This window comes from Phoenix dactylifera, chromosome 1 (assembly GCF_051530095.1).
Source record: "Phoenix dactylifera cultivar Ajwa chromosome 1, Ajwa_hap1_PhDact_Kaust_v1.1, whole genome shotgun sequence".
In the NCBI taxonomy this organism is placed as follows: Eukaryota; Viridiplantae; Streptophyta; class Magnoliopsida; order Arecales; family Arecaceae; genus Phoenix; species Phoenix dactylifera.
In genome coordinates this window covers 1,697,629-1,719,139 of record NC_143190.1, presented here as the reverse complement: position 1 = coordinate 1,719,139, position 21,511 = coordinate 1,697,629, and the positions used below count along the sequence as shown (strand labels likewise).

Sequence of the window (21,511 nt, the reverse complement as noted above, 5' to 3'; positions counted from 1 at the left end):
GTTTGGTGTGAGTCATCATTGTATTAGAAAAAAAGGAAAAAAAAGTAAGCACTAGACTCTAGGGTTGCTTTGCACAGCCCTCCTTTTTTCCCTATATCAATCTGTTGGAAGGCCCATCTTCCCTTGTTGTTCTCAAAACGAAAAATAAAAAGGGTAAATATTAGCATGGTTTCGTTGGGGACATATGTTGTAGGTTTAGCATTATTTAGACAAATATTAAATGATCACATAGAGTAACTTTGACCATTGGAAGCAGCACTAAGTTGGATTGGCTGACCCCTTCCAAACTCCCATGATTGCTATACCCCTCACTCCTCTCCCAGCCCCCTCCACCATGGGCATTGCTCCCATGGTCGCCAACCCAACTAATAATATAAGAGGCAAACTGTTTGCAAAAGCCTAAGCCTACATTCTTGATATGGCTCAATTTAACCATACTCAACTCAAGCAAAACTGTCATCCTGACCCAAGTGAGGTCAATGCTTCCAATCATTCAAAAGTTAGGTAAAATAATTTGAGCTCTACCCCATAATTCAAAATTTAGGTCAAATAATTTGATCTCTATCCCATCTAAACTACAAAGCACTAGCCTATATCAAAGCCAAGCTGGGTAAGTCTACTTTTGTTTAATTCATAAATAAATTATAAAATTTGTTAAAAGTTATTTACATGTCAATAAATTCCATTGATGTCATTTTCCAAGAATAATATGAAAAATCATTCTACCAAAGATAAAATCAAGTAGAATTTATTTTTTTAAGTAGGTATGAAACTTTGTTATTATGCAATATGCAGGCAGCCACCCAGGGTTGATTTATATCAGGGAGCAATTTATCTTGTGCACTGAAATATAAGAGGATGGTAAATCTGGCCAAACTGGTACTGGGAAAAAGTTAATAAAATTAAAAAAAATAAAAAAAATAAAAAAATAAAAATAAACATAATTAAAAATATAACCCTTTCAAAAATAGCATAAACATAAGATTGGATAATATTATTTATAAAATAAATATTCTGAGGAAAATCCAATAGCTCCCGCACCGACTGGCCCTTCGTTCAGCTCCAACCCCACTTCCTTCCAAACCCTAACCCAACCCTCCTAGAAGCCAATTCCTCCATTTCCCCTTCCAATTCCTCTTGGCCGTCGCTCCCCCGCCCCCTCTCCTCCACCGTTCTCCGCCGCCATCTGCCGCGGGCGCCACCCGATCCATGGAGCTCCGCCGGGCCCCGCGGACGGTCATCGACCCCAAGGTCCGGCAGGTGGGCTTCATCACGCCGGGCGCCACCCTGCCGCCCGCCCGCTCCCACTCCGTCCCCACCGACGCCTGCTCCACCTCCCCGCCCGCCCTCGACGTCTCCCTCCCGGGGAGCTCCATATCCCCTGTCATGATCCCCCCACCCCGCCACGCCTCTGCCGACGGCCTCTCCTCCCTCGCCCGCTCCGCCGCCACCGCGGCCGCCCCCGTTCCCGTCCCCGTCCCAGCCTCTCATCTCCGCCGCGACACCGTCCAGATCCCTGTCGGGAGCTACAACCCCTCTGAGACCCTCCTTGGCTCGTCCCCGATGATGTCGCCCTCCAGCGGGCTCGACGCCGGCTCCGAGTTCTCCAACGAGGTGCCCACTTCCACCTGGCTCGGCAGGAGAGGCTCGGGCAAGTTCGCTTCGTCCTTCCCGGCGACTAGCGGGGAGATGATGGCTATGAAAACCACTGGCGGCGGCGGTGGCGGGAGCACTCCCAAGAGCAGCCTGACGACTGCCTCGGTGGTGAAGGCGCTGCCCGGCGTGTCAGGTATGCCATACGCCCTGTGCTGTCCAAGTTTTTGTTTACCAGGGAAAAAATATTAAAACTGATGATTGCAGACTACAATGTGCTTGTCTAGGGTTTTGTTTTCGTAGCACTAATTAAAAATTTGAAATTATTGATTGATCGCTCCACTAGAATTATTCACATCTTAGAGATCAACAAAAAGTTCGAGCAGATCGTCTTATTTATTATTTATTTATTTTTTTTGTTATGTACAAGGAGGCGAGGAACTATTAATTCAATAATAAAAACATATATCTTTTGTACTATTTCTGTTTCGGATTCAAATTACTCTGCAGCCCTCCCTATGTTTGATAGTTTGGTATTTGAAGGAGATCAGGAGTATCCCCTGATCAATTGAGTCAAGGGTAAGATTGTAGATCGAGTCATTCTGTTTGGGGATATCTATCAGGAAGGTGTGTGTACCTTTATAAATCCAGAAGGAAGTTTCTCACAATGTTAGATTAGTTATTAAAGGTTGTATAGTAAAAGGAGTGTGAGGAGGAAGAGTTGAGGGCGAAGGTATTTAGCATGAAATTGAAGGATGCTTAATGATTGGAATGATTCCTTTGATTTCTTCACATGCTTTCGAATGCTTAATGTTTGGAAGGGTTCCTTTGGTATCTTTCACATGGTTTTGAATGCATAATGTTTGGAAGGGTTCCTTTAATTTCTTTCATATGGTTTTGAGTATAATGAGGATCGAGGTTTTGATTCTCTCCCAAGGATATTGTATTGATGAAGTATATTTTTCAATGAAAGATTGGATTCTCTTTTGTTACTTTTAGTTCATTGAACATCATGCCTCTAACATTATAACTCTCAGGTCTTCAATTTTGTCAAATAATTTTTATAAGATAATCACTAATATGCTGACATAATGGCCGGAATCAAACATGGTTTTCAACCTCTTTCTAAGTTATCTTAAAAAATGATAACCTATATGAAAATTAATCTATATGTTATAGGATTGTGTACGATATGCAATGGAAAAGATGAGGGCTGATGCCTGTTCAAAGAGTGGTGGGTGTCATTGGTGATGGAATGTTGGTCAATTAGCTGTGGTGATAGATGATTGTAGGTTTCAGCAAAAAAAAGATGATTGTAGGTGTAGTGTTGATAAGGAGAACAACTTCAAAAAATTGTATGTTATCTGCTTTAAAGGGATTTGTTTTTTTTTTTTTTTGACATATTTAGGAAATGCTCTTGCTTCTAATCACTAGGACATTATCAAAATAACACCTTTGTTTTGGTAGGCTATTTTCATTTTATCCCCTTAAAAATAACTAGAACTCTATTAATTGTCCCTTTAACAAATACTTAAATAGTAATACTTATAGGAAAAAATGATTTTTCTACATACAAAACTCTGGTTACCCATAGCAAACATACTAATTTAATTTGAGGAATAACCTTTGTCCACTATGACGAGTGCCTTTATGTTGACCCTTAAGTGATTCAATTTTTGATCATCGGTCCTACATTAAATCATCAAATCACTTTATGAATTGGAGCCATCGGCATGAGGTGGATATCCCTCTTAACTCAAGATTCAAGAGTTCGTAATCTTCTCACGCAAGGTTTGAAGTAGCATGTATGAGGGCATATTGGTCTTGATCTGGCATGATATGTACCATTGGTATGCCCTTGTATCTACCAATAGTTTACCAATACAATACAGTACGGTACATGGTACATGCCAAAATATGGGGTGCATTTGGTTTTTAAAACCTTGCTCTCATGTTTATGTTCCCCTTTGTTTTCTAAATTAAAAACTAGAATGCTGATGAATTTGCGAGTTCTGGTTAAATTCAAAGCTTCTCAATGATTCCATTCAACTGTATATTTACCACTAAAAATATAAAATGCTTATTGTTTGTTTAACCATTTAGCTATATACATGTAAGCTGACAATGGCACATATGACAGTATGTAAAACCAGTGGCACTTAAGTTGAACATTCATATTTTGTGATATATTAATGTCAAACAATGATATAACAACAATTTAAAATAGTTTCGACTTTTATGAGTCTCCTTGGCCTTTAGCATGTAATTATTTCAAGGTGATCCAGCACAAATTCATTTGTGGTATAATAGTGCCATGAACATCAAATAGTGAGGCTAGGAAAACTAAAGAGTGAAACAGATGCTTAAGGGTAGGTTGGTGTGAAGAGGGGAGGGTAGTAAATGTTGGCTATATTGAAGGGCAAGGTTTCAAAACCTCGAGTTTCAGTTTTGTTGCCCTAGGTACGGTTGTGGTTTTGTAGTGGTTGTTTCATACCGAATTTCAGAATTTCAGTCAAAAAGTTAGTAAAAGTAAAAAAATGGAAAAAACAAAATTAAAAAAATCAAGGTGAGTTGCTTCACATTATTTTATTGTGTTTTAAGTTATCTAAGACCATAACTTACATAATTATGCTTAAACTGTGTTGATTCTTATTGCATTAAATGCAACAACAATGTACTAACCTACTTAGTAAAATACTAATGCAGGACAGACCCAATGGGAACTCTATGTGATCACCTAGAATGTATGAAATAAAATGTAATGCAATGCCAACAAATATGAAAGAAAATGAGACTACTTAGGGGAATAAATAACCAGATAACAGTGGTAATGCAATTGATCTATCTAACCTAATGTGCATGCAGTATATGATTTGAGTTGAGACTCAAATTATTTAGGCAATCAAAACACTAGACTACCTGCAAATTCCAGCAAGAAACAAAAAGTCAGACAGAGTTCAAGCTTGGCAATTTTCAACCTGGGATCATTCCTTAAGATGCATGAACATCCTCCCAACCAGTCTTGTAAAGCCACACACACACACACACACAGAGAGAGAGAGAGAGAGAGAGAGAGAGAGAGAGAGAGAGAGAGAGAGAGAGAGAACTTTATCAAACAGCAACAGGTTTTTGCAATCTGCCTGCTTAAATGGTGATCTGGAAAAACTAAAAATGGGCTGTTGTAAGCTGATTAGGTGGAGGCATAATAGCAAGTTGTAAAGGGCCATGGAAAAAATGGTAATCTTGGGACTGCAGAGGCTGATTGGGTTTTCAGGTGTAGATAGATTGAAGAAGGCTTCAATGGGGATCAAAGAAAAGGCCAAACTCCAAGGGAAACAGCCCAGATTTGCGGAGTGGCTGGTTCTGGATATTTCTGAAACAGATCAGGCCTGTTTTCAGGTCTGCAGGTAGGCTGGCAGCAACCTGGTGAAGACCAGCTACTGTTGACAGTGCGGCTGGTGGCTGTTTGCAGCAGGAGATGTCAACAACCTCAGAGTTGGGGTTCTGGACATACAGGTGCATCAGAAGGAAAGGGAAATCAGCAAGAAAGGCTCAAAGAATAAGAAGGGAAGAAAGAAAGGTTAGAGGAGGTTAGAGAGGAAAAAGGTTTTCCCAGACATTCCCTGGAAGTCTCACATGAAGGAAGAGGAAACAATGAAGAAGACAGCAACGTTCTTTTACTCATTGAAATGTCCATTTCCACAAACCCTATGGCCGGCCACTTTATATGAGTGGTCCCTACTCACAATTATGTTTAAATATCAGTCACTAACATATTAAAACGAAGTCCCTAGACTCCCATACATGATGTTGTCAAAAGACACCCGTCCCACCCACTGAGTAGGAGCATATAACTAAAATTGCTTTCTTAAGTCTAAGAAAAAGGTTAGCAAATGACATATGGCTAGAACGTCTAACATACCGCCAATTAACATGATTTCTATGTTTTATATACAGATGAATGTTGGAATTTTGGCCACTTCAATTACAATGCAGGTCTATGTAACCAAAGATAAAACACATTTTGGCTTGTTTAGGGAGAAGAAAGTTAAGTTTAATCTAAAATTGTGTCCTTGGATGTAACCATTTGGATGTTGTTCAACATGTTCAGAGCAATATCATATTTATATCCTTTTTAAAAAATCACATCTGTATATGATATCTAATTATAACTCAATAGCAACTTCAATTTACTTTCCACAAATGTACTTTTTCGTACCTTTTTTTGTAAAATTACGTATTTGAAGTGCGTGTTATATGCATTTATGTGCTTTTGGCATTTTTCTCTGAAACAGATTTTGACCCCAAAATGTTGCTCTTGAGCTTTTATGTTGCAGACTGTAATATTTTAGTTAATGCTATTGGTTCCTACTTCCAGCAAGTGACATTTTGCAGAAAAAGATGGAGGAGCTTTGATTGAAATGCAGAATGAAGGGACCTCAAAGCCACAGAAACAGAAAACGTCAAAAGCTGAGAGGCGTGCCATTCAAGAGGCTCAGCGTGCAGCAAAGGCTGCAGCAAAAGAGGCTGGTGATCAATTTGTTCTTTCTATTTATTTATTTATTTATTCATTTATTTATTATTTTTGCTCAATAAGTCTATGTGCATTAGATTCTCATGTGATTTTATATCGATTTATCATTTTTAAGTTTCTAATAGTTTTAAATTTCTCAAATAAGCTGCTTATATGGATTGTTCTTATAAGAAAATTTCTTTAATGCACATTAAATGTATTCTATATTATGAGTATTGCTGCTTTTGTGACCTGTCTTTTTTTTTTTTGTGCGTGTATGTGGGGTGTTATATATATCAGCACATATATTTGTGAGGATTACCTCAAACAAGCTGAGAGGCAGCTATAAAAATGGTAAAATGGATTCTTTGTCAATTAAGTGAAGGAAATAATTAGGAACCTGATTTAGATTTTGTAGGCATGTAGAAAGAGAAACTTGGGTCCCAGGAGGCTTTGAAAAGGAGAGAGACCTGAAATTGTGTCAAAGTAGTTGGAAGAGGAGAGGAATACCTCATATAACATTGATGAAAGTTGCTAGGAAGAAAAGCTGGTAATGCTGTCTTACTGTGATTAGTAGGACTTGTTAATGTTTATGAAGCAAACTGTAAACTTGTGAATGAATACCTGTTGGTTGGGTACCAAAACTTAGACAACTTGTAGACAATTATTATCTATTTGTATTGCCAATTCTGACTGAAAGTAGGCAGTGCATTATTTGGCAATATGTTAAGATGTTATTTAGTTCTATTCTGCTAATGATGTTCACTATTGTGGTAAGAGGTGCTAATGATCATGGAGCTGATGTTCTAATCAATATGCATATTCTATGAAATGATTGAGACAACTAAGACAAGGGATTAGAGAATTTATGATATTAGCAGATAATTGAAACCAGAGCTGCGTAGCACCACTTGAATTATTAGGAGCTTGCAAAATGTTGATGCTATTTTACCTTAAACTTTGATATTGTATATATATGTATGTATGTATGTATGTATAGCTAGACTTAGCTTCACTTGAGTGGATATCCATTTACCTCCGGTCATGTTTATTTTGAATGATGGAGGTTCCACATTGATGATCCAAGTTGTTGGATGTGATCTACTATCTCGAAACTGCTTACACGCTAAAAATCATGTAATTAGGAGATCCTTGACCTATGTATTAAGCGATCAAAAAATTAGACAGTCTAAATATTATCAAATTATATATGGTTTTTTGATAACTTGTTGTATAAGCTAGGGATCTCCAAATCACATGATTTTTTGTGTAGTTTAGAGGTAGTAGATCACATTCAACAGCTCCGATTATCGATATGAGACTTTTATTGTTCAATCTAAATCTGACTGGATCTGAGTGGAGAACTGCTCAAGTGTAGCCAAGTCCATTCTCTCTCACTTGAGTGTAGCCAAGTCCGCGCGCGCGCACACACACACACACATATATATGAACTGGATATACTCATCACAATGTTCTGCATTCATACTAAAATAAAAAGTACATGCCTAAATTAGTGAGTACTTGAATTAGTTGCCACAAAGAAATTGTTATATCCATGTCTATTTTCATTCAATTAATGCGCATCTCTTAAATTACGATTATGATCCTACTTTGTGAAGCATGAAGTTGACTGGCTCCTTCCATAAAGGTAAGGCTGCAAAAGGGGTGGGTTGACCCATGGCCCGAATTGATCTGACCCACATAGACCCGATTCGAACCCGTTCCAAATTTGGACCCCTTCCATATTTTGGGTTGAGTAGGGGTTTATTGAGCTTTGTCACGACCTGAACAACCTGATTGTTATATGGGTCTAATTTGGGTCTTTTGACCTATTACTCGATGACATAAGTTATGTGGTTTGTGTTAGCATATAATGGAACAAACGTCAATTGTGGAATAGTTTAACAAAGAAACTAGGTTAAAAAATTGAAAACCATAAATGATGGAATTTTTAGTTACATTTATTGTTAGATTCTTTGACCTTGTTCCTTGTTTTACTTCATAATTTATAAAGCACTAACCATAGAATAGGTTGTGCAAGTTTATTTTAATTGATGGTTTACCCATATACAGGTCTTAGCATGTAGAAAATTTGTAAACTGCATTTATAAACTTCATTTGTGCATAATATGGTCGAAATAAAAGTATAGTGCTTGGAAGCACTAGGAATTATTGGAAGCACTAGGAATTATGTGCTAGAATATGTTGAACCATTTAATGGTGGTATCCATCATCAATTATTTGGTTTGAAATAAATGGTGTCATCATCCCACCAATCCAAGCTTCTTGATCTGATTTATTCACATGACGTAGGGAATGTTGTGGCAAACTAGATAGCTAACTAATATCCTTGGATGGGAAGTTTGACGTTTAGATTGTAGATTGATACTATGATTGACTTGGCATTCTATCCATGCTCTGTTTTAGTCGATTAGATATCTTTACGAATTATAATTCGTATAATTTACAGGGAACGCTCGACTTTTGGAACTCTCTTCAATTATTTTCTAAGCCATATTTGAAAAAAAATGTTATGCTGAATGTGTCATAACATGCTTCGAAAGAGATATTCATATCTTATGATGAAGTTAGGATTTTCTTTTGTCCAAATTTAACTCTTTCACTTTAGAACTCTATGTGTGACCTAGACCCGATTCGGATCCAAAATTTTTGGGTTGAGACCAGGTTATGCATGAACCCTGCCCGACCCGATCTTCTATTGGGTTGGATCTGGTTCCAACATTAGGATCCGAAGAAGGAACTAGGTCAGGTCGGGTCACTCATGACCCGGTCTGACCTGATCCATTTGCACTCTAAAGGTGCTTCAATTTGGGGGGATTAATCATATGTAAACACTTAAGAAGATGTAGGAAGACAAGGCAAACACTACCATCCATACATTCTCCGAGAGAGTATCAACTATCAAGAGATGTGTGCTCTAGCTGCACACCAAAAGTACACCTTAGGCATCGCATGGTTATGATTTTGGAGCGTGAATCATGTCGCACTTCATTTTCAAATCATTTTTCAATGGCTGACAAGAAATTGTGGAGAGTAGTCACATTAATTTTTTTGATCTTTATTTTCATGTATCTGGCTTATGATGAATGCCACATTCTTATGAAGAGCTTGTTTGAACTCATCACGAGCATTTAACTGGAAGAAGGCAATAGTTTCTTAAATATCCTGGTTAAATTTCAGGGAAGTTGTCTGTAGTTGCTAAGCAGGGATATAACTTTATCAAGGAAGCTGAAAAATAGGATGACAACTGATGATATTCATTTCTTTTGGACCATCAAAACTTTATCATTCAAAACAATGGTGAATAAGCAGCAGAGCTTATCTCATGCACATGGATTCTGCTCTACAAGCCCAACCGTGCTGTTACTTCCTATTGATGGGAAAATCCCCTATGAAGTGAAAAAGTATCTCACTGTCTGGAAATTCCTCTAAACTTCTTTTATTTTGTTCCATTGTCTTGTCTCTCCGTTCCATATTGTGACTGTTCAAAGCTTAGGCTTGTTAAGATCTCTGCTTTTGGATTGGCACATGGGGAAAGCATCTCCCCAGCTTTATTACTTTGCAATCAGGATTGTTGCTGTGCTGCATCTTTACTTTTCAGGTTGGATTCTTATTTTTGCCAATCTTAGGATCCATGTACATTCGACCTTCTCGACAATTTTATCTGTTGATGTTTTTCTGCAAATTTAAAGCACTTATAGAATCATTTCTCCCTTTTATATCATGGACAATTCAATTATTTTCTGTTGGTAGTTCTTTTCCTATACATCTTGATTTGCATGAAGTAAAAAATGGTCAGAGGTGGTGCCCCCCAAATATGTTAATTTCAATTAGATTGATTGGAAGCCCAAGATATCTCCATTTATCCAGTTGATCATGGATTCGTTGCAATTCAAGGATCAACTGTTCTTTTCTTTCTTCTTGTGAATGATGCAAAAATGATGTAATTTGAACTTCACAATGTTTCTTTATAGAACTTTGTGCAAGAAACTTCTGATTCCTGGCTTTTCAACATTAATCTTGGAAGCGTAGGAGGAACACACCCCTCCCAAGCAGCCCATGTATGAGGGTGGACCCTATATGATGCCATCATATGGTCAATATATTTGTTTTAGAGGATCTAGAACCTCAAAGACTTCCATCAGATGACCTAAAACTAAGTTAAATAGCTTTGGTGAGTGAAGAAGAAAAACATATTCTCCAACTTCTCACTGAGACCATGGGATAATGCTAAGCCCTTATTTTATGTTTCCCGTTTTGTGGCTTCCCGTGCCTTAATATTTTTCTTACCAAATTTGGAGTAGCCCAAGAGGTAACTTTCCAAATGCTTAGGAACCTTTATTTCGAGAATCGTGTCCCTTGGCCTTGACCATCCAAAAGTAATCCATTTTCAATGGCAAATTTGAACTAGGCTACTTGTGCATGTACTCTGTTAGACCACACCTTGCAATGAGCAGTGATATCATTTTATTTTTTGTCATTCTATTGCCTATATTTGCAATTTTAAGACTTGGTAGAGCAACCAGGTTTTTGGAGATGTTTTGTTTTCTTTAAAAAAGCCAAATCTTTTGTTTTAGCATCCTACTTTCCAAGACATTCCTTGTTGGCCTTGCACATATTTTTCTAACCAAGAGAAAAACATTTTATTTCAAACATCTTCAAGCAGTTCCATGGCCAGTGGTGACTACATGCAGCTCTATATGAAAACTGTGCCATAGACCAGTCATTCATTGTGTTTTTGAGCAAAACAATGGGAATCCACCACAAAATTTCATTGATAGATGAAATGAAGTACAGAAAGAAGCCAAGAAAGTAGAGAATCGAGAAGAGGAGAAGAGGAAAAGAAAAAAATTTAGAGGAGAGGTGGGGAGGTGGAACCCACACCCAAGCAACCAAACATCCATGAAGGCCCAACCAAAGGAACCGACTAAGCAAAACATACAAACCCCAATTCACTCCCAGTGCAGGCCAAACAATTACTAGTCCAGTCTAATTGCTCCATTCCATTTAAAATTCAATTTTGATAGCTCCTGAGATCCATCTTCCGATACTTGACCCAATGACCACAATGTTGTAGCCCAGTCTAGTTCGATCTAGATACTGGACCGGCCTGCGATCATCGTCGAATGATCATTGCCTCACTAGTTCCGATGCCGTTGATGCCACCATCAATATAGGCTGCCCTTTTGCCTAAATAGGTGTGGCCTATCTCTGATACTTGGCTACTTCATCATCCAGTGCTCCTTCATGTTATCACCCTCGTAGCCTCCTCCGTCTCCTTCGCCGATGCCACTGTGAACACTCTGCTGTTCTTCGGCTCGGCATCGAAATTGCAGCTCTCAACCCGACCCCTCTCACCTCAACATCGTGCTTCACTGTTGTGGCTTCAACCCTCAATCAGTGGCCTGTGCTTGTTGCAACTCACTCCATGTGACATCCTTGGCCTACTTATTGTTGTGGCCTCCACATTTCATCCTTAGCTATGGCATTGCCTTGACGGTGCGACACCACCATGACCTTGCTTCAATGCCACCATGGCCTCGCTTCTGCGCCACCATGGCCTCGCTTTGATGTTGCAACACCTTGCCTTGTCAGCAAGCTGCACCATCACGGCCTCAACTTGTAGATTGCAGCCTGAGCTCACAGTCATGGTCTCTACACACCGTCCTAGGCTTGAGCTTGCCACCACCACCTCCACATGCCATCCTCAGCTTGAGCTTGTTACCATGGCCTCGCCTGGAATGTGCAACATTACTACTCCCATCATTATACTTTGCTCCATTGGTATGGCCATAAAAACCAAAGGGGTTAGGGCTCCCTCATCATGGAAAGAAGAGGAAGAATAAGGGTGAGGGTAGAGAAGTGATGGGGCAGAGAGAGAGGAGGGGGATGGGGGGTGGGATCCCTGGTCACAGAGGGCTGAGCAGCCCTAAGAGGGGTTGGTGTGACGACTAGGATTAGGATTTATACGAGGAAAAGGGAGGAACTCTCAGTCTCTCTCTAGAAAGTAGAGTGAGTGCTCCAAATAATAATCACCATCTGTAATTTAATCCAGATTTATTATAATTTCTTTGCTCAGTTCGTAATCTTATTCATGTTTCACAAAGATACATGGGAGGGAGGGTGTTTGTTGTTGTTTTGGGGGGGGGGGAGTAGAATCATGTGTTACTTAAAACTGATGTCTACAAGAATTTACTTTCCTTTTTTTTCTTTTTAATAATAAATGAATGCTTGAGAGTATTGGAATCTTCAATATGAAAACTTTTTCTGTGGTCATAATATGTCTATCTTTTACATGAGCTGCTTGTGTGGCTAACTAAAGGATTACTGGATCAAATTATTTGACAAAATCTAGGAAATTGGTTGCATACAAATGCTTTTTAGATGTTTTTCTGGGGAATGTGTTTGTAAACTGTTTTCCACCATTTACAAAGGGAAATCAATTTTATTTCTTCATAATTGACTTTCTCTCATAATTGACCTTCTTAAATGAGAGGGCTTTTCTGTGAAGTAGCTTTTCTCACCACTTTGATCATCTTTATCAAAATATCTTTATTTTCTTTCAATACTTGAAACAGAAAGTAATATTGTTTCCAAAAAATGGAAAGTAATACATATCAAATGCTATTTCCTGGGATTGCATCTTTACATTCAGGACTTCTGAAACTCTTACTATGAGGCTATTTTACCCTCGTATCAGTTACATTTCAAGAACTCTTGGTGGGTTTTGTTCAAAGTGGTACAGCTTTGGCACCAAAGAACGGCTGTCTAATCTTATTGAAACAGAAATCATAAAATCTGATTTTATGCAGGACAGGTTTTATGAATAAAAGGGGGTGGGTTATTATTCAGAAAATTCATTTTTCAGGTTTCGTGGCATACAAGTTTTTGCAAAACATGTTTTAGGGGTAGCTAAAAGACATGCACTTTTATAAAATTCATTTATTTTAGATTTGTGTAAAGTGTAACCCATTTTGATGAGACTTGAAAACCAAAAAGCCCCTTAATGTCAGCTTAGTTCTTTATCTGCATTCACTTTTTTCTTTTCCATTTTTTGGCATCTATATGCATGTTTCTCACCTGAATGTTTATATTATCATCTCGTAAATCTCCTTATGGAAAATTCATTGTATTTTGCATGCTTTTTAATGGTGATGATTATAGGTGGAGTCAAGCCTTCAGCGTCTTCTGGAGGTGCAGTTCCTGCTTTAAAACAGGGTAAGGTAGCGAAACCTTCTTCACAAAGGAAAGATGGGCCTCAGGTTACAGCTCCAGTTACGTCATCTGAAAAGAAGGTTGTTGACCGGCTTCCTGAAAAGGACAGAAAGAAGGATGTTCCTCACCCTCGTATGCAATTTGATGATAAACATAGGGTTGAAAAGGCTAAAAGACGTGCAGTGGTCAATCAATCTGAAGCAAGAAGCAGAGTTGAATTATTCCGGCATTTGCCTCAGTATATCCGTGGAACTCAGCTTCCAGATCTTGAATCAAAGTTTTTTCAACTTGATCCAATTCATCCTTCTGTTTACAAGGTACTTGTTTAGCCATATCACTTGCCTGTTGTTCAGAAAGTTGAGTATTTCTTAGACTGTAGTGTTGCAAACGTGAAATTTGTTGAACTCATTAGCAGAGATGCATTGCATCACACAGATTTAATGCACCGTTGGTAGCTTATAATTTGTCTCTTGGTGTGTTTGGATGAATGTAACATTCAAGAACGGATATATTGGCTGCCAGTTATCTAGCTTTTTCTTTTATCTTTTTCTTTAATAATAAAGATGTTGTTAGTTGCATATCTGTAAAAGCTCAGGACAAGTCTGTTTTTGACTTGCTGTGGGTTCCATATGCCCATATAGATTTGGTATGATCAGTTTTTGACCTCTCACCTCTTCAAATGGAATTATTGCTGGTGAATATTCTCTTGTAAAAGGGCTATGCAATGCATATCCACAGTTAAGTATGCACATATGCAAAGATCTGAAAATGTGCAAGAGATGTAGGGACCAAATGTTTACTCCTTTCATCGAAATGAACAACAAATTTCTCTATTAGAGAAGGAAATTTTTGAGAGAATGAATTTTGGTTCTCTGGTGTTTTAATTTGTATCATCGTGACAGCTGTTCTGCATCAATGCATACCCACAGTTAAGTATTGACGTATGCAAAGATCTGAAAATGTGCTGCAAGAGATGGATAGACCAAATGTTTACTCCTTTATGGGGCAGGCGCCTTACTGGTATTATCATGTTATTTTGGTATCTATGTACTTATCAAGCAATTATGCTAAGAATAACAAATTTTTAAAAATCTACATTGCTGTAAGTCTTGCTTTCCTTGATAATGTATTGATCATGCTTTTCTTTTGTGTTCGTCTTTTTTAGTATGGATATTTCCATGATTATAGATGTATATATCTTCAATTAGGTTAAAATTCTTTTTCTATAATGATTTTTAGTTTTTGATGCATGGTGTTATATATGTGGTAATGACATAAGATACTTTGTTTCTTGCATGCAATAGCGATATGTGTGCTCCTCCGAGCAACAATATTTGACATCATCTTATCTAACTGTTTGCTTGCCAATGTCATCAGGTCGGACTTCAGTATTTATCAGGGGATATCTCAGGTGGCAATGCTCGTTGCATTGCAATGCTTTTAGCTTTCAAAGAGGCAATTAAAGACTACTCTACACCCCCGGAAAAAGCTCTTGTTCGAGATCTGACTGCAAAAATTGGCAGTTATGTGTCATTTTTTATTGAGTGTAGGCCCCTTTCTATTAGCATGGGAAATGCTATTAAATTTTTGAAGAGTAGGATTGCCAAGTTACCACATACGCTGTCAGAATCAGAAGCAAAATCTAGTCTTCAATCTGATATTGATCGTTTCATAAATGAGAAAATCGTGATTGCAGATAAGGTTATAGTTAGGCATGCTGTTACAAAGATTAGAGATGGTGATGTTCTTCTCACTTACGGGTCATCTTCTGTTGTTGAAATGATATTCCTATATGCTCTTGAGCTTGGAAAGCACTTCCGTGTGGTGGTAGTTGACTCCCGTCCAAAGCTTGATGGGCAGGCATTGCTCTGCAGATTGGTGGCAAAAGGCCTTAACTGTACATACACACATATAAATGCCATCTCGTATATCATGCATGAAGTCACACGAGTTTTTTTAGGAGCTTCATCAGTCTTATCTAACGGAACAGTTTACTCAAGAGTTGGAACGGCATGTGTAGCTATGGCTGCACATGCCTTCCAGGTTCCTGTTCTAGTATGTTGTGAGGCATATAAATTTCATGAAAGGGTGCAACTTGATTCTATATGCTCCAATGAACTTGGTATGCATGTAATGCTTTATTTGTTTTATTTGATTTCTTGACTTGCTTTGTGTTGGTGATAGTGATTTGGAATACTATTTTATAGACCTACTATTTTACTTCCAGGTGATCCAGATGTCATTTCAAAGGTTCCTGGATGGAAAGATTTGAATCATCTCGATAACTGGGCTGACAATGAGAATTTGCAACTTCTAAATCTCACGTATTATCCGTAATTTATATTTTATACTGTTCAATATTATTCTTATATTTCTGAAAAAGAAAACTTATTTTCATATGTTGCATTAACAGTTATGATGCAACTCCTTCTGACTATGTATCGATGATCATAACAGATTATGGAATGGTAAGTTGACTCTTCAAGCTTTCAAGTTGAGTTTCTAAATTTCTACGAGCTATGGCAAAATGAATTAAAAAAAAACATTGTCTTTGGTTCAACTTATTTTTCTTTGTCAAATGGTTGTGTTTGATCAAAATCTCTCACCAGTATATGTTGAATAAGTTTCATTGGATATGCTTTTCAAGAGCAAATCATCATTTATAATTATGTTTGAATAAAATGCATTCTCAAGGTAGAACATATTAGAAGTTTCTGCCTCAATTCTAGCACAAGGAATAAAATCTCTCATTTTAAGTAAAATTGCCCAAGGAAACTCTGATATTTGAGATAGGTAAGCTATACAAGTTCAATTTCCCATTATTATACCATTCTAGATTTGCGCTGAGCTGTATTTCATTTATTAATTTTTATAGCACAGAATTTAACATGGTTGTGGTACTCATGATCTTCCATGTAAGCTCCTTTATGGAACTTCTTGACCACATTAAAAGTTATGATGTCTATAATAAATGGCTAGTTGTATTTGTTTTAGTGTAACTATCACCACTTAAGTAAATGTGTTGCATGTTCCGTATCTATTGATACAGAATTGTTGGCTGGAATGCTTCAAGTCCTCGTTGCTTGTAAGCTCCTAGATTTTCTAATATGCAAGGTCTAGTCAAACATAGATGTGCTTTAGTCGAGGTATCCCAGGGCCCAGCATACCATGGTTTGGGTGGACCGCTAAGTTATGCTCAACTAGGGTAGATCGGGCCTGAACTGGCCCCAGACTGGTTGTGATCACTCATACTGATCAGAGAGCTTCTAAACCCCCTTTTTTGTGGTGCTTTCAATTATTCTAAGATGAGAAAAACTAGGAAGCAGACAAACTACTAACAGACTGACAGACTAAATACAAAATTATTTGCATGAATATCATTTAAATGTACATTTTCTTAAGATATCACAAGTAACTAAAGCACAATCCCTCTGTCTGGGATCAATAAAAATACCAAATATTTCCCTATAAAATTGTTGATTTTTTATTTTTGCTTCAAATTCCAGAGAGTTGGCTCCAACTTTCAACATTTAAATGACAAGGTACTTTACAAATCTTAAAGGCTCATGAAGTTTATGTTACCCAAACATTGCTAAACTCAAAACATCTCACCTGAAATGATACCGAACAACTTCTCAACATACATATTTGTGTTTGAGTGTTACACACATCAATATATTTTGTGTATGTGATGGGTTGTTAGACATGTACGAGCCCACTTGATGTGACATTGAGGTGAGCATAGGCAAGGATCTAAATTAAGTGCATATTTGCATACCGATTGTACCATAATGTACTAAGATATTGATATTGGTACATCACTTGTTATGACACCATACCAACATACGGTATGCACCTCACTTTTGTTGTACCAGCACCAGTGGATGCACTTATGTGTTACTATGGTACCCTACCATATTGGTAAGATATTAATACTACAACCCTTGTGGGCTTATTATTAATGGCATGTCCCTTGGTATTACATTGTACCAACATATGTTATGCACCTCATTTTTGTTGTGCCAGCACTAGTAGGTGTACTATGTGTTAGTGTTGGCACCCTAAGGTGTCGGTAAGGGATTGATACTGATACTTCAACCCTTCTAAGGGACTACATTTCTATGTTAAATACATGAATTGTTGTTTGGTTCAATGCATATTTGCTTTGTTCATTTGTCAAATTAGTACTGACTATTTTTTAGTGTACTATCATCTTCAATATCATTTATTAATTCTTTGATTGCCAGTACACTAATTGCATTCCTGGTGCTAATGCACGTATAGTTTTTTGGTGTAGTTTTTTGGCAAGTCATGTGAAGCTTTGTATCATATTAGCAGTTAGTTTCAGCACACATTAAATAGGAAACAACATTTAAACTAATACCCTTACCATATTGTGCCAAATTAAGCATTATAATAATAGAGCATATGAAGAAAGGCCAAACAACAAATTTGGAGACCAAACTGGGCTGTAGCAAGGGCATATTGGCTGTATTGAAGTGTATAGGTCTGTACCCTTATGGGTATCAAGGTTTGAAAAACTGCTGGAATGGGACGATACAACCAGTATTGTACTGTTTTGGCATGAAACCTGCATTGGTATGTGTGCTGGGACAATGAAACAGCTGTACCAGTATGTATCTGCTGTATTGGTTTGTATTGATGATACTATACCAACTGTTGTATTGTACCAGCCGAACTGGTCAATATTGATGATGTTTCAATTTTGTGGAAGTTGTCAGTTTCGGTATGTACATTTGGTACCAGTACCATGGGGAAAAATGTTAAGGGGCTAGGTCCTGACATTTAAAACCTTGGCGGATACAGCTTGTGAAATTGAGCTTATTGTACTAGCCAGTTGTTGATGCACCCTTGTAGCTGTTGATGCACCCTAGTTCCTTGATATTTGAATCATTGATAAGGATTAGTCTGAGAAAAACTTGATTCTTTTCATATATGTATGACAACTTTGTAGATCTGGATCAATTCCTGCAAAGCACTTCTCTTCTTGATTGTGTTTTTTTCTGCACATAAAGCAGCATAATGTAGTTACTTTTGCACTCTTGACTATGTATAAGCATTGTATATGACTGAATTTTCATATTTATGGCTGGTAATTTTTGATGGTTCATTTCTTTCTTATCTATTTCATGTACATTTATCTTATTTCTACTGTGACTGCTGCCATCTTATGTTTTGTACAATCTCCTGAGCCTTTCCCATCTTTTTCTATATTTCCATGTTACATCATGGATTGTGGATCGCTTCAGGGGATTGTGGATCACTTCTGGCATGCATGGAATTTATGGTCAACCCTCTCTAATTCTATTTAACCATGTTTTCAAGTTGTTACCACACTATTGGATTAATTTATGAAGTGAATGATGATCTTTCTGACCTAGTTTAAGGTCTTAACCTAATGTTTTTTCAAGAGACTAGTGCAATGTCTTGGAATAGAAACATAGGCAACTAGAGTGGGGCAATGCTACAGTTTGATCAATGCTAACTTGAATTGTACAGAAAATAGAAAATACCTGCTTCACATATGCTCCATTTAATCTTTCTCAGTTTCCTCTTTCTTAGATATCATTGATTAAGTGTGCTGTATGTTTATTTAAGGTCTAAGAATGAGGGAAACTATTAACTAGCCATGCCTTAGTGAGAGTTTTGCCTTTTTAGTTTTATCATCATCATTTAATTTTAACCGAAGGTGCATGCTATGTTACATTTGTGTTGTTGCAGCTCCCACCCACAAGTGTGCCAGTCCTTGTGCGTGAATACCGCAGAGAACACTTATGGATATAAAGGCACGTTTAGTTCACTGCCAACTTGCGATCTCCTTAATCTGAAGTATGATGCTTCTGATGTCATTTTTTTTTTCACTTTTTTCTCCTTTTTCCTGTGGAATGTGCATCCAGTTGAATTAGTTTGAACTGACTTGAAGTGTCCTGTCTTTTAGGTTGTGAGGATTTTCTTTTTTTATTTTTCTGGGAATATTGATGTATCCTCGTTTGATTTGCGGGGATTTATATTTTTCTCACATGACTCCATGATGAGCGCAATATTTTGCCTCTGAGTATTTTTGACGGTGCTGTTTCTATGTTGTAATATGAAATTTTAGGTGCTTGTGGATGTTTTCATACAGCAATATCATTCTCTAAAAAATGTCCATTATTTATCTCTCAAGTCCATAGCTTGCTTCTCTTGAATTTCATTATTTGCTATAATTCATATTAAGCCCTTTGTATTTAGTCATTCATCAACCTGTTGCATGCACCGATTATTATTCATGATGTAGTCTTCAATAGGCGTAGAAGCAATTGGCTACTTTCGTATCTGTTTCTATACCCGAATACAGCTGGATGTGGACACAAATGTTTGTATTTGACCAATATTTATATCTGTATTAGTATCATCCAAAATAAAAGTGGATGAGGATATAGATGTAGAAATCTGATCTGTATCCGTTCCATTTTAAGCTCTACTTCTTATATTTGTGCGGCGTTAGTAAATGCCAAAATGGGATTAACATGGGACAGCATTCATGCTGTCCATTTTCATTCAATAGTGACATTTTTAACCTGGTTGGTTCCACCCTTGAATCACCAAGATTGAGTTGTTTAATCCACAATTTGTATCTTATTTGTGTTACTAAGATCTAGTGAAAGGATTATGTGATTGAGCGCACTTACCTCTTTATTGTTCTTTGTACAATCATTTGTTTGTTTTAGAAAAATAATGAAACAAAGTTGGACATGCATGCTCGTTGAGCAAATAAAAATTGTACATGCAAGACAACTAATATTATCTCATTTACATTGCATTCACTAAAAGAAACTTCTGTCCATATTTACGTTAAACAAATTTAGATATGATATCCATATTATGTTAAATAGATACGGAAATTGGTAACATTCGATTCATTTCTGCATGGAGTTAGAACAAATATGAAATAAGTTCCAGCATCCATTTAATATCTGTTAAATAAAACAAACAAGAATATGCATATATTAATATCTGGTCTACATCCAGTCATTTTTCAGCTTTCATCGACTATAGCATCTGTTTGAAATTCCTAGTAGTTAAATTTCATTGGAATCCGATAAGTCCCAAATCGACAATTAGCCTGAACAATTTCTATCTGTAGCTATACATCTGAGTTTTCATCTCTGTTATTTTTTCCTCTTTTTGTGAAGGGGGTGGGGGAGGTGTTGGGTGGACGGGTGTGGGTAATGGGATTAATTATATGAAAGAGCTTTCATGCGTAAAATGAGATTTTAAATTTTTATCGCCATCGAAAATAAAATATGCAATTTTTTATTTCAAATCCCACTCATATGTTGCTAATTGTTCACATCAATTTCTATTAAAGATTTATTCCTTTGGTGAATTTCTCAAGAGTCCATGATCATAACCATGGACATCAAACCTAGTTACTTAGTTTTACTTTTTGGGGAGGTCATCCCTTTTTCCTAATCTTGTTTACAAACTTGAGTACTTCTAGCATACATGCTTTTAGCTATTTAACTAATCCTTCACATTATCCTTTCTTCAGCAACAACACCCCCCCCCCCCCCCCCCCCCCCCCCCCCCAAAAAAAAAAAAAAAAAAACAAAAAGAAAAACAAAACAAAAAAAAAAAAAACTCATGTCTAACTTGATGGTGATACAAGATCTAAATAATGTGGTAATGGGACATGAATGTTGTCCCATGTTAATATAGATGTTCCTTGTGCAAGGATGGTCTAGGAAATAAAGAGAAGAAGAAAGTTGTGAAGGGTAGAAAAAAGAAAGAGAATAGAGAGAGAGAGAGAGGAGAGTGAAAGGGAGACAAGATAGAGGTATAGGAGAAGAGAGGGATATGAGGAAATAAACCACCTTCTCAGCAACATAAACTCATACAATACAACTCATGACTGTCCTTTCACTATTCACTATATATATATATATATATATATATATATATATATATATATATAACTTACCTTGACTTAGGGAGTAAGTAACCAAAGAAAAACAACTTGGAGACCAAGTTACTTGTGAGTCAGTGAACACGTGATTATAAAAGGACTAACTTGGTGGCCAAGTAAGTTAATAACTAAGTTACTTAAGGGCCAACTAACCAAATATCTCTAACTAATTAAATATCAGACAAGCTTGATACATGAAC

The 21,511-nt window shown here is 37.2% G+C and overlaps 1 protein-coding gene across 1 annotated transcript; it reads left to right on the top strand.

Moving 5' to 3' along the window:
• Positions 1-974: 974 nt before the first annotated feature.
• Positions 975-19,528, top strand: LOC103705747 (uncharacterized). The gene is made up of 7 exons (XM_008789588.6): positions 975-1,789; positions 5,989-6,123; positions 13,292-13,659; positions 14,720-15,464; positions 15,570-15,666; positions 15,756-15,810; positions 19,085-19,528. Exons 1-7 carry the CDS (start codon positions 1,210-1,212, stop codon positions 19,145-19,147), a joined length of 2,043 nt encoding a protein of 680 aa, XP_008787810.1. The 5' UTR covers positions 975-1,209; the 3' UTR covers positions 19,148-19,528.
• Positions 19,529-21,511: the final 1,983 nt, after the last annotated feature.

What these genes read in the sequence shown, in the direction of transcription:
- LOC103705747 (XM_008789588.6), top strand. Translation starts at nt 1,210, where the DNA reads ATGGAGCTCCGCCGGGCCCCGCGGACGGTCATCGACCCCAAGGTCCGG. An exon ending in TATATGCTCCAATGAACTTG is followed by an intron (nt 15,465 to 15,569) that starts GTATGCATGTAA and finishes TTTTACTTCCAG; the next exon opens with GTGATCCAGATGTCATTTCA. An exon ending in TTGCAACTTCTAAATCTCAC is followed by an intron (nt 15,667 to 15,755) that starts GTATTATCCGTA and finishes TTGCATTAACAG; the next exon opens with TTATGATGCAACTCCTTCTG.